Source organism: Nanorana parkeri, unplaced genomic scaffold (genome assembly GCF_000935625.1).
Source record: "Nanorana parkeri isolate BGI_ZX_2015 unplaced genomic scaffold, ASM93562v1 scaffold398, whole genome shotgun sequence".
Lineage (NCBI taxonomy): Eukaryota > Metazoa > Chordata > Amphibia > Anura > Dicroglossidae > Nanorana > Nanorana parkeri.
In genome coordinates, this window is record NW_017306666.1 from 189,228 (window position 1) to 203,565 (window position 14,338).

General features: G+C 41.6%; 1 protein-coding gene across 1 annotated transcript in view; it reads left to right on the forward strand.

The window, feature by feature from the left end:
• The first annotated feature begins 4,223 nt into the window (after positions 1 to 4,223).
• Positions 4,224 to 14,338, forward strand: part of DMRT1 (doublesex and mab-3 related transcription factor 1) — a 59,373-nt gene continuing 49,258 nt past the window's right edge. The window contains exons 1-2 of the mRNA XM_018559473.1: positions 4,224 to 4,445; positions 5,963 to 6,143. Of these exons, the coding sequence (XP_018414975.1) occupies positions 4,224 to 4,445; positions 5,963 to 6,143 (403 nt within the window). The remainder of the gene's footprint in view (positions 4,446 to 5,962; positions 6,144 to 14,338) is intronic.

The window sequence follows — 14,338 nt, forward strand, 5'->3', positions numbered from 1 at the left end:
ATTAAACAGAAAGCTGATTTTTTCCACACTTCTACCCTTGCTGCTACTTTTGCTTTCCAGATTTTCTGTTTTACATCTAGCATTGCCTCTTCTTGACATAAAGGCATCAGAATAATCTGCAGAACTGCTTACATGGTGCTTGTACAAGAGGAGGTAAGGATAATGCAGATTTGTGGGAGAAGGCAACTTGTTTCTGCAAGTTTGCAGTGGGCAACACTACCCCCCTTTGGTTCCCCTTGTTGCTGCCCCATTCACAGCTGTGGAAAAAAAACATGTTCTTGCAGAACCTCTATCTATGCAAGGATTAGTTTATTTCAGTAGAGAAAGCATGTATACAGACTATGTTATTGCATATGCATAGATGGTTTCTGTTCTGTGTGTGGGAGGTGATGCAATTGCATGCTGATGATCTTTATTGCAAGCTATAACGAGTGGCATGGGAGGCCTTTTATGTCATGTGTATAAAAACATATTGACTACATCTCTGCAATACATGATTTACCACTTTGCTACCCACTGCAAATACAGAAAAATATCTGATGATCTGCTAGAAATCCATTGTGCTCCTAACTTCCTGTATGAGCTGCCAATACAAGGGGAAATCAATAAAAAATGTCTGAGACAAACTTTGTCAGCCAACCAGCTTTTAAATATCCATCTTCTAAGCTGTGTGAGGAAAAAAACAAAAAACTGATTGTTTGCGATGAGCAACTGCACCAGTTAAGATAGAACTTTTCTCAGACCTTTTTGTTAATAAAATACACAAGTGCAGTGTTACAAACATAACGTTTACTTCAGAATAAAACTGCGTGCACATGTTTTGCAATCCCAGCTCTCTGGAACGCAGGACATTGCAGTAACGCGTGTTCCAGTGCGAGAGATCGCACTGTGGGCGGGAGGCGCGTTTGGGGTGCCATTGAAATGAATGGCACCACAACGCACCTCCCACAGCAGAATTTGTCAGGCCAAAACCAAAAATGACTTTTCCCACCTTTTTTATATATTGTTTTAATAATTCTATGTATTATATTAGACATTTTATTTAGTTTCATGGATTTTAAATAATCTGAATTGTAAAACGCCAAGCCAATATAGTAAACAGGGGAGCAGCGAAGGCACGGGGGCAGCAGTGGAGGCATGGGGGCAGCAGCGGGGGAAATGCAGAGGCACAGCTGTCTCTACTTCCCGTGGGGTGCCGGCTGCAGCGATCTGCTCAACTAATCGTATCAACTAATCAATAATTATCGATTATCATCATTTAGTTGTTGCAGCCCTAACATTTCCATTCACAAACAACCTCAAACAAGACTGTTTGCTCCTCAAACCAGCTTTTTCAGCTAGCTTCAAGTGGCTGGGCAGGCCAAAACCTTGAAATGTACTGTCAAAAAACCTCAGCATGAAGCCCACATGACCCCCCTGCAGGCCCCAAGGTTGAAGGACACCTTTTAACCTGCATGAATTTCTAGGCTCAGCAAACTTTTGACGGGAGTTAATGCTTACAGGCTACTAAAGTTCCTGACACCTGCTCCTGAAAGGTGTTTTCGTTTTGAATCTTCCCCAAGCTCGTTGTGGACCTTTTCAGTCTGTTTTAGAGCCTGGTTTCCCTGGGGATGGTCACCTAGGTTTTTCACCAGTAGTGCTTCAGGGATTGTACTTCAGTCTTTTTTACTGCGCCCAAGAAGGGGAGCATTTGGTTGATTTAGGACCTCAAGTGCAGAAGATCCACACAGAATTAGTTTGGACTTTCTTCACCAGGAAAATCTTCTAGCTTCCATCAACATGCGTCATGCTTATCTTTATATCCCTAGTGCAGTGATGGGGAACCTATGGCACACATGCCACAGAGGGCATGCAGAGGCCCCTCAGGTGGCACGCAAGCCTGGTTGCCAGGGCCCGCAAACTCCAGGTTCTAACCTGGGGTGCTCTGCGTGTACTTCCGGTGTTCCATGGGTCTCCAAGTCACATTAAGTTTTTGCAGATGGCTGCCGCAAATAGCGGCAGCCATCTTTAAACCTGGCAGGTGTCCAGATCCTATTTCATATATTGCCGAACCGGCAATATATTAAATGAAAATCATCTCGTGGTGGTCCAGTGGAGGATCAGTATGAACTGCATCTCTTGCTGATGCAGACCATACTGGCCGCTCCCCCGTGGTGCTGCTGCTCACAGACAGGAGCAATTAGGATGGTCTGCATCAGCCAGAGCTGCAGATCGCACTCATCTTCCACTAGACCGCCAGGATAATCCCCAAGTGCCCCACTGGAGCCCAGTGATGCAGCCCCCTCCCTGCAAAACAGGTAAGCTGGAGAGGTGGCAGATTTTTTATTTATTAATTTTTATAGTTAATAGTTGTGTGTGTATCGGTTTTAATGAGTGTGTGTTTTTTAATGAGTGTCTGTGATGTGAGTTCTTTAATGAAGATATGTGTGTGTTTTTAATAAGTGTGTGATGTGTGTGTTTTTTAATGCGTTTGTTTTTTTCATCGAGTACATGATGTGTGTGTTTTAATGTGTATAAATATTTGAATATGTGTGTTTCCCTATTTTGCCTAATGCAGTGATGCTGAACGTTTTTTAAACCCTAGTGCCCAAACTGCAATGCAGTACCAAACTTATTTTCATTGTTGGCACTTTGAAATTAATAAATTGATTTTGCGTTGCAGTTTGGTCACTCGGGCTCAAAAACGTTAGCCATCACTGCCCCAGGGGGACCTTTGGTCAGTCATAGGGCTGAAACAACTAATCGATTAAATAGATTATAATTAATAATGAGAATCATTGGCAACGATTCTCATCATCGATTAGTTGATGTTCGATTAGTTGCCGGCGCTCTGGTTCCCTGTTCTCCTCCCCGCTGGTGCTGGCTGCAGCGGTCTGTGTCCCTCTTATGCTATCCAATCCTTAGTTATTCAACTGTAAGGCCCCATTCACACTGCGCGATTTGCAAATCGCACGTTTGTCACGCGATTTGCATTTTGCACGATATCGCGCGATTTGACGCGCGATATTGCGCAAATGCTTGCATTGCAAAGAATGGAATCGCGGCAAAATCCGCTCCAAAAAGGGCCCTGCTGTAGCGACGCACGACCCACGACAGCAGGACCCTTTGCCCCATTGCCTTGCATTGGAGAGCGATATCGCGCAGTAAATTGCCGCGATATCGTGGGAATTACCGCGCGATAAATCGCTCAATGTGAACGGGGCCTAAAAGAGGTACTCGCATTACTCCCCATGTGAGACCTCTTGAACAATGTTAAAAAATGGCATTTAAGGCTTACCTGCACCAGGCTGACCTCATGAGCACAGTAGGTATTTTAATGAGACCCATTCACCACTGGTCTTATGGATAAGTCTGTACAGATTTTAGAACTGATGTTACTTCTGAAAAAAATGTTATGTCTGAACCTGGCATTTCAATTTGAGTGTCAGTTCACCTAAATTCTCAGTTGCTGCCCTGTCAACTGACTGACCTCAGGTAGATGGAACATATCAAATAACACAGGTCCTCATTAAAGATACATTTTTCAGGGTTCTGTTACTTGACACCGCTATGCATTCTTAGGCACAAAGAAATAACGTGGGAGGTCAGACAGTTGAAACAGGAGCAGATTTCAGGTGACCTCTGACACTTAGCACTCAGGCTGAAGTGCCAGGCTCAGACAAAAGTAAATAAGTAGAGTTTTATTGGTAAGACTGTACAGTATGTTATTCAGATTACTGAATCAAACCAATCTCTTTAAATATTCATGGTCCTTATTTTTCTTAGTTAAAAGCAGTGTTGTCTGACACTCTAGTCACATAATAGTAATGGGGTAGGCATGTAAATGAGCAAACTTGAATACATACGCACGGCCCTGGGACTAACGTAGATCCTGAAAGTCTACTTTCAAAAGTGCAAAATAGCAACAATTTGTCCAAGTCACAGTTTACCTTTAATGCTGAGATTTTTCATTTGTGCTGTACAGAGCAACAATGAGCACGCAGTAATCTAAAAACCAGTAATAAACATTTATTGCTTCCTCTATACTAATGATGGCTGAAATCTGGTTATTGTGGGATGCACATTCGATGTTCCCTGTTCCTCCTACCAACTCCCACCTCAGCATGCAACATTCTTCATGTTGCAAACTTTGTTAGAGCAATAATCACTTTAGCTTGAAGTGTTTAGCTGTATGTTTCTCAGTTGTTACCCTAATCTTTTACAGAGGTCTCCAAAGAAACAAGATGCCCAACAGCGAACAGTCATTAAGCAAATCTCGCAGCTCAGGGGTTCAGTCCCCTGGGGCTCAGTGGAAGAAATCCCCACGCATGCCCAAATGTTCCCGCTGCAGGAACCACGGGTATTCCTCATTGTTAAAGGGGCACAAGCGTTTCTGTATGTGGAGGGAATGTCAATGTAAGAAGTGCAGCCTTATTGCAGAAAGGCAGCGTGTCATGGCAGCCCAGGTAAGAATAGTGGTATATCTGTATACATACGGTCATGTTCATTTGTATATATTTTCAACAATTCTTTAAAATATTCAGTTTGATTCAAAATTGATATAACATGTATAATTGCTATTCAAGCAATTTTACAATATTATATTATGAAGAACAACTTGTCCATGACAATCCTCAGCATTTCAAATTTTAGTAATTACCAGAAAATTACAGATCTCTTCCTTGCAGCCACTGCAGTAATGTTCAGTTCATTCTCTAATCAGCTCAGAAGTCTGCATGGAACTTTCAAGGGTATAAAAACCCAAATTAAAAAATGTAATATATTACAGCTTACCAGTCCTTAGATATGGTGGCTGCAACAAACGTATCAGCTGACAAGATTTTTGGCAGACTCAATAGGTATTTTTGCACTCATCAAACAGATATAACATAACACTTTTAATGGTATATTTAACAGACCAAAAGGGACTGACCTACAATTGATGGAGCGTACATACCCTTTAAGTCAGCCTACTGCTAGCCTAAATTGTATCTACTTTACCCTTCGTTCCTTTGCTAGTCATCTCATTATATTTTTAGTAGTAAATTTAATAATAAACATGTTTATAGTTCATCTGCAACTCCACATGTATGTATTTTCAGTATAAATGGTTTTCACGAACCTTTTTTTTTAATGTGCTTGATTGGTTTGTACAATGTAGCTGTTGAATATTTGTGTTTTATCTTATCTATGTATTTTTGTTTGAATTTGTTATATACATGTCTATTCACAAAAGGGTGAAGAGTTTGGAGAAGACAGGAGAAGTAAACAATCTAGGAGAAATAGCTGATTTGGAAAAATTCTCCAATTCAGCTCACTTTCCGGTTCAGATATGCTGTCCTAGATTGTTCACTTCTCCAAACTCTTCACCCTTTTGTGAATAGACCCCCTATACGGTCTTGCACCTTTAATATTATCAAATAAGAGAAATGTGTGCACAGACCCAGGTTTAATACCGTGGGCTGAAAGCAGGAAATGCTGTGTTTATTTTGCTATAGGAATTAATTTATATATTTATATTTTGTAAATTATATATGACGATTTGTATGCCAATTATTGTAATAAAGGGGATGTGTTTTGTTTTTACCAAATCAAGAGCTGATGTTGTTCCCTTTGCTGAGTTTTCTCCTTTCTTCATTTATATATGATTTTTAAATGCTTGGAAATAATTGAAAACTTATTGTGTGGACAGGTAGGGTATATAATCGATATCTATCTATCTATCTATCTATCTATCTATCTATCTATCTATCTATCTATCTATCTATCTAGCTCATGCAGCACTGTAGAGTTGATTCTTTGTGCTTTCATAAATATTAGCTGTTTATTTGTATACATATACATTATTTTTTTTCTGTTTTGTAGAAAATCAGTGAAAGATTTGTAGTTCCAAATATTCTGACCCCCAAAAATGTAGAAGAAAACAGTAGCGATTAGCAGACAGTGGAATTGCTTATCTCATATTTTTTTTTATCATTTCTAGGTTGCTTTACGCAGGCAGCAAGCCCAGGAAGAGGAACTAGGATTAACTCACCCTATTTCACTACCCAGTTCCACTGAACTGCATGTCAAAAGGGAGCAGAGCAGAAATGCTTGCCTTTTGCTGGAAAATAATTGCATCCAGACAACTAGTTCCACTGCTGGTGTGACCCCCAGCTTCTCAGGTAACAGACATGTTAAATCACTAATTAGTTGAACCAAGGAACATGTACTGGGTAGGTTAAACTAGGAAACACTCACTTCAAAGATCCATATTAAAAAAAATGCTGGAACTTAAGTTGGCCATATACTGTGTGAATTTCGTCTGGTTCATCAAAAACCGACCGCACATTGGGTGCCCATGATGGCATCCTTTCATTAGAAAATCGAAGGAGACTGTCAGAAAATTTTCAGGTGAACAGTGATGGCAACCAGTCGGCTATTTCAGTTGGGTAGTTCAGGTATCCTGACAGGAGTCAAAATACAAAGGACAGAGCAGGAGATTTGTTTAAGGGTGCTATATGCATTCAGTGCTTGGCAAACAATCTCTGAGCCTTATTTTTACCTTTAATTTCATGTTTCAACCATATTCAGAGTGTAGCATAAAACATGGTCACATTGCCAGCCCTACCCACCCACATCCCATCCCCTCAACTTACCTGAACCGCAGAATCCTGACAGTTTTTAAATCTGATGTGCCAGCTGTGTTATCCTTTGACAGGGTCTGTGAATAGAGAAATTACAAGTTCCATCTGCCACTGCGGCAGATAGACTTGTGGTTCTCAATGTAATACAAGTACGGTGTCGTCACTACACTTGTAGTCTTCACATTTCTTCCTCTCCCTGTAACTAAAAGCCCGTACCTTGATATGGACAGGGACTGGAGAAATAGTTTGCAGCAGCCCAAAGCATTGCATCCACAATCCACTGATCATGCTTGCAATGCTTCACTGGCACCAATGCCCCCCAAAAAATAGTACATGCACATTTTTCCTTTTATGAATATGTGTGCATTTATTTGTGTTTATAGGTGGGCTTTAAATAGGTGGACTTGAAAATTCCCACCTTACATGAATCAATAATGCACATTAGCATCATCAAATCACCTTATCGCTTTGATAAACTGTACTTTTTTGATTGCTGCTACCCAAAAAAACAATACAAAACACAGAAGTTTCCCAGCACACGTACCAGCTAGCCTGCAACACAATAAACTTCCCTGTCTAACAGTATGTATTAAAAATAGAGCTTTTAGTTGCACAACTTCTGCAAAATATATTTTGAGAGTCTCCATATTGGAGCATATTTAAGCAGTAAAAAAATTGAAAGCAGGTATGCCTGTAGTGTGTCCCTGTGCCTTTAAGGAGGAGTGGGTTCCCTCCAGCCATACCTGCATTCAATGTATCTAGTTCTTAAACATGCTCCAATATGGAAACTTACAAACATTAGAGTTAGGACCACACTACACAGGGGTGCCTTGACGAGACAGTGCGACTTCCACATATTTTGCAAACGTTGTGCAACTAAAAGCTCTGTTTTTAACACATACTGTTAGACAGGGCAGTTTGTTTTGTTGCAGGCTAGCTGGTAAGTGTGCTGGGAACCTTCTGTGTTTTGTATTGCTGTAAGCCTTTTCATGTGCACCTCACTACAAAGACTAGTTATAAATTGGTGGGTTGCCATGTATTTTTACCCCAAAAAATAGCCAATGTCGTTACAACAAAAAGCCTGTAGTTTTCAAGTTGCAGTGAGATGAGTGGGCCAAAAAGACTGCCCTCATGTACATAGATAAGAACTAACTATACAGAGAAACAAGGTTTTTGAATATATGAGCACATGTATATAAAAAATACATGTAGAAGACTAAAGTTCCCTTTCACAGAGTTTCCCTTGAAACTTACTAAATGCGCATCCCTTTTTAGCCTGATGGCCCGACTATGAACAATAAAGTATTTACAAATTTGTAACGTGCAATATGTGAGCCTTAAAACAAGCACCGTCTAACCTCTGTAGCTGCAGACTCTCTGGAGCAATTCATCCTTAAATTCCACAACAGAAGCACTGAAGTCCTATAGGTTGCTAACCTAGCTGGTGTCTATTTTTTAATTTGACCATTTCACCCTTAAAGTGCATTTCCACATTTGCAGCCAAATTGGGATAAGAACTACTTTTTACGTTACATGTTCACATTGATGTAGCATAAGTTTTAAAAAAATCGTTACTTGCTGTTTTTCTGAAAACTCCAAAGCTAAATTTTTTGCATTTTCGGTCATTTCAAGGAGGAAGCTTGAGCTGGGTGGGGAGGTGATGTTTATCAAAGTTAACCCTGTCTGTACTATGCTGGCAGTTTTCATTATCAGTTGTGAACTAGGTTTGAACACTGCCTGTTCTAACAAAGGGTTAAAGAACTTAAAGCATTTGTTAATGACAGGCATTGCTGTCTGCCCCCCTTTGTATTGGGGACAGATTCACTCGCAAACTGTTCAGAATAGCTTGCAGCTAAGAAACAGGTGAGAAATATATTTTTTTTACATTTTGTTTATGTAACGAGCCCCTGCTCGCTCGGTTCCACTCTCCCGGCACTCCTCTGCTACTATTGGATCAGATGTCAGACCGCAACGTCTGATCCTTCGATCGTCAGATAATCCGGGATTGGAACTACAGCTATGTGCCGTTCCAATCCAGCTCAGAACAAACACCAGGCAGGCTGTATGTAAGTTCCAACAGGGATCTGCTTTATTGAAGACTAGCTCAGTATATATACAGTCCAAGAAGTCTAAACACATAACGCAATCAAACATGAACAGCATGCAAACATCCACTCCCCCTCCCCGATGCCTTAATGAATGAATAGGGAGGGAGGAGACACATGTGATGGGATTATCTCCTGAGTGTATCATAGTGTGATTTACTCATCTACACCTGGAGTCAGCTACTCCTAGAATCAGCTATCTAATCCCATCATCAACACAATACAACAAAAGGACCAATAAACTGTAACAGTTCAATGTCCAGAATTATCCCCCTTCAGTGCTCCTGGAGTCACAGCCTGTACCTATAATACACACAGGGCCATCCAAATGTAATGCCAGGGAACATGTACAGTACATCCCCCCACACATAAACCTGGTAGAATGGTTCATTGTAACCCCAAGAAGTCCGAGGGGGGTCTCCATAGTTCTGGGTCCATAGTCAGTTGGAAGGAGGCTAGCCCCCAGGCTCCTCCAACAGCACCAGTGACGGTTCAGTCCGTCACAGTTTAGCTATACTGTATGAATGGGAATACAAACACATAGTGGGGCTTTCTCAAATATGACTGCAAACGTGCAAATACACAATACTAGCTTTAAAGGGTGAGTGCACTTGCTCCCCAAATGTGAGAAAATGAACTTACCCAGAGCATTCAGCCACCACTTTGCGCCCATGCTATTCATACCCCCCATCCACATCCCCATCCCTGCACCACTAGCTGGTGTATGCTCCATACACGACATTGTAGCTCCGCACTGAGCATCCAGCATAACACTCGCAAATGGTGAGCACTCATTGAGGGCTTGTCCACACGACGTCCGGATTCTGTCCGGACCAGAACAGTTCGCTCCTGCACTAAAAATGTATCCCTATGTGTTTTATGGGCTCTAGTTCTCACCAGCGCAGTCCTTTCTGTTCCGGACAGAAAAAATACTGCATGTCACATTTTCTCCGGTCCGGAAACGCACGAACGCGTCAAAAAACGCGCCGAAAACCCACCGCACTGCAGTTGACAGCTGACAGCCCCACTCAACAAAAAAAGGAACTGGAACGTGTCCGGAACGCATCAAAAACACGCTGCATGCGTAGCACCGCGTCTGCAGATCTGGACCAGAAAATGGTGTGAACAAGCCCTCAGAAGTGCTTCTTACTTCCAGGACCTGGTCCTAATCTCAGAAGTGCTTTTCATTGGTCAGTGTGGTCACGTGACTGCAGTGAACAATGAGAAGCGCTTCTGATGAATGTGTTTATTGCGCCTTAAATAAAGACGTATTCTCCGGACAAGATCCTGTGGAGTGCGGCATGTTTTGAATTTTGACTGTTTGAGGTGGAAACATACTAGTTACCTGCACCTGGGATGTGTGTGCAGTCAGAAGCCAGGATTGGAATGTGAGCAGGGTTTAGCTGTGTTTGTGCTGAACAATGAGCGCTCGACATTTGCTAGTGTTATGGTGGATCCTTAGTGTGGTGAATGGTGTACAGACCGTATACCAGCTAACAGCAGGGGGATACTGCATGCAGCTAAAAGGTATAAATAGTGGGGACGGGCAGAGGTGGCAGAATGTTCAGGGTAAATTCATTTTCTTACCCTTTGTAAGAAAGTGAACTTACCCTTTAAATCTATAAAGGGAGGGGACATGGAAACTGTCCTTACCTTGCGAAAAAAAATAAAAAGGAAATGTCAATATTTATTATGCTGTATTTGTTGCAAATAAAGGGCTTCCTTATAAAGTGCACCTGGAAGGTGGGAGTGAAGGTAGAGACAGATCCTCTGTTTTCACCATTTCGGTGCCTGTGGTAATTAATTTGTATTTTCTGGTTACAGACATAGGAAGGTTCTGCTACCACCTACTAACCTTGGAATGCTGCTCCCTGCCTAATATGCATCAAGAGACAATTCAAATAACTTACTGCATGGCATGCTAGAGATGCCATTATATGTACAATGTATGTATGTAGACATTTTGATTTCTGCAGACACCGTCGGGATACCTGATTTAAGCTGGCCATACACCTATATATTATCTGCAGATTTTCTATGGTCAGATGGAGAAAGTGCAACAGATTCCTCCATCTACACTTAACTGTGTGGAGATTCCTCCATCCAAACAGTTTAGCGTAAATGGAGGAATCTTTTGCACTTTTCCCATCTGAACTTAGAAAATCTGCAGATAATCTATAGGTGTATGGCCAGCTTTAGAAGGATGAATGGATCACCAGAAAATAGGTTTATCCCACCTGTTTACTATTGCTCCCCCAAGATACGGCTGGTGTCAGCAGGGATGCGTTAATCGTATCGCCCGGACTGGTGATTTTTTTTCTACAGTTAGCCCTGCTACAGGCAAGCAGGGCTAAATGTAGAGAAGGGGAGCCACCGCTCGTTTTGTACATGTGTTTGTGAAAATAAATGTGCACCAGCTTGCTGAGGAGATTATGTTTGTTCTCTCCTCTGATTAATGCTTATTTAACCCCTTCACGGCCAACGACGTACAGTGTATGTCGCTGGCATCGGGGCTGTTCAAACAGACTCCTGGCGGCTTTTTGCGCCGGGATTCTGTTTAAATTTGTAAAGCCAAAGCAGACTGTCGCTTCTACCCCCACCACCACCACCATGCTTCCCGGGCTCCATTGCCCCTCCTACAGGCCCGGGACCGGCTTGTTTGGTGTCGGCGGGAAGCTGGGGAGGAGATGGATGAACCTCCAGTCACCGATCCCCTTCCCATTCTATGGGACCGGAAGCGATGCAGGTTGCATCACTTCCAGTCCCATAGCTGTCAGTGCTGGGCTCCTGAAGCCCAGCTATAAGCTATTGAAATGCGATCTACCTATCTATCAGGCTGTAATGCACTATCAGGCTGTAATGTCTGTACTATCAGGCTGTAATGTCTATCAGGCTGTAATGCACAGGCACAGCCAAAATGTAAACAATCACCGGTGGTAGCGGCCGTGGGATTGAGGTAAATATGTACTTGTAGGGGAAGGAGGGTGGAATGGTTTAGGTTAGGGCAAAGGGGCAAATAGAATTAATTTTGTCTGAAAGTGTACTTATTCTTTAAATCAGATCTTGAAAATCAAAAATAATTAAATGCCACCATTAATGAACACTGATAAGATTTTTACATCACTAAACTCAAAAATCTTAAAAATACATTAACTATTAACAAAAATGTATCTTATTTGTGAATCACTCAGCTGTAGACCCTCAAATCACCTCTGAATTGGTGCTGACACTGTTCTTCCTTCTGGAGGGTGGCTACTCTTGTTCCCCATTGTCCCTGTGTGTGTTGTAAAGTAGCCACCACTCCAATCTCATTCCTGTGATAGACTACAATCCCTACACAAATTCGTAAACTAAATGTGAGATTAAGATATATTTTTATTATTAGTTAAGGTACTTGAATGCATTTTTAAGATTTTAACTCCAGAGTGGCCCTTTTGCTAGTCTCATTGATGCATACATTTAAAAAACATTTACAAGGCTTTAGTTCTCCTTTAACCCCTTCATGACTGAGCATGTTTTTAGTTGCTGTTCGTAAATGACTGACACACTTCTGACATTTTTGCTGTGTGATTCTTCCACATCCGTAATATACTTTCTTACAGTGCACCCACACATATTATATATTGTTTTTTAGAGGACATATAGGGCTATATATTTATATTACATATGTGTACCTAACACCTCACTTAGGACCCAAAAAAAAAGAATAAAACATAAAGAAGAAGCACCTTTTCCCCAGTTTTAATTTGTAGTATTTCTTAGAAAAATAGCACAGCTAAAAAAATGCATTAAATTAGGGCTGCGGAAATTAACGATTAATCCCTCGATTAATCGTTCATTTTTTTGATCGATCAAAATTATTTTGATCGATCAAAATTATTTTGATCGATCAAAGTTCTTTTGATCCGTACTCACCTCTCCGCTGGCTTCCGGGTCTTCCGTCGGAGACTCCTCACCCCTTCCCCAAGTGGCTGTCGGCTAACGAAGGGAAGGGGGAGGAGTCCGGTGACGTCACTGGACTCCTCCCCCTTCCCTTCGTTGCCCGATGGAGCCGCTTGGGCCGGTAAGTACACATCCCAACTCTCCCGGCCGCCCGGGAGAGAAACACTTTTTACCGGAAAGGTTTAATCTGCTCAATCTAGCAGATTAAACCTTTCCCTGTGATCGTTTTTTTCTTTTCTGACATCGGGAGCCGTGGCCTGACTGTCAGTCAGAAAAGATAGCTAATGCCCCGCCTACTGCTGCTGTCAATCAGCAGAGGGGGACCTGAATTTTTCTATCAGGTCCTCTTCTGGTGATTGAAAGCAGCAGAGGGCAGGTGCAATAGCTAGTTTGCTATAGGCAATTGCAAAGCAAAATAGCCAATAGGAATCTAGCTATGCATTCATGAGAGGGACACCTCCCTGAAATTGCTTATTTCAGGTTGGGTTTCCTGGCATTGGCCTATACACATACAGCACAGCAATGAAGTAATAAAATGAACTAGGATCACCTAATCCAGCACGTTATTATTCTGAGTTGCCCCACTCAAGCGGCGGCCATATTGAGTGGGGCACGTGAGATTAATAACGTGCTGGATTAGTGTGATCCTAGTTCATTTTACAACTTCATTGCTGTGCTGTATGTGTATAGGCCAATGCCTTGGCTGGCGCTCGTGCAGAACAAGTTTCTTGGGCAAACTCACCATCCCAAGTGGCTCCGTCAGCTAACGAACACGGACATGTCACGGACATCGATGTCACCGGACTCCTCCCCCCTTCCCTTCATTAGCCGTCACGGACATCGACGTCACCGGACTCCTTCCCCTTCCTTCGTTAGCCGACAGCCACTTGTCACCGGATCGCCGACGGGACTCCCGGAGGCCGACGGAGAGGTGAGTGTTTTCATTAGCGATCAAAATAATTTTTATCGATCAAAAAGTTTAACGATTAATCGAGAAATTAATCTTTAATTTCCACAGCCCTAAAAAATATATTTAAATATATCATTTTTATTTCTTACATTTATTTTTTTACAGTTTATTTCTTTTTTTTACACTTTATTTTATTTTTATACTTTTCACTATTTAAAAAAAATTGTTTACATTTTTACATTTTATTTATTTATTTAATTATATCAAGCAGTCATTGTGAATTAATCTCACTATTACTGCTTGATCATTTAATTAATTCATTTTTGGTTGTTATTAGTCTGCTTCAAACTTAAGAACAGCCAATAATAAACTTAGTGACACTGATCCTGCAGCATTTCAGGATCAGATGTCACTAAAGGTTTTCTGATCGTTCCAACAACGTTTAAAAAACCTGCAACATTGTATCAGCAAAAAAAACATGTATCTAAATGTTTCTATTGCTGAAAGTTTAGGGGGGGGAAAAAGCCGGTATACAACGGGATTTCCTGATCAATATCAGCTGTCAGTGACGGCAAGAGCTGTAAATACTGCTCTGCTCTCACTGTCAGACACCCGATTCCTGAAATGGATCAGGTGTCTGAAAAAGTCTAACTCTTTAATTAATGGATGCCTCAAAACTGAGGCATCCATTAATGAATGGTAACCGCTGATTCTCAGCAGTTACTAGCATTACAGAACCCAAAATAGCTGATAACGTACAGTGTACGGGGCCAGTA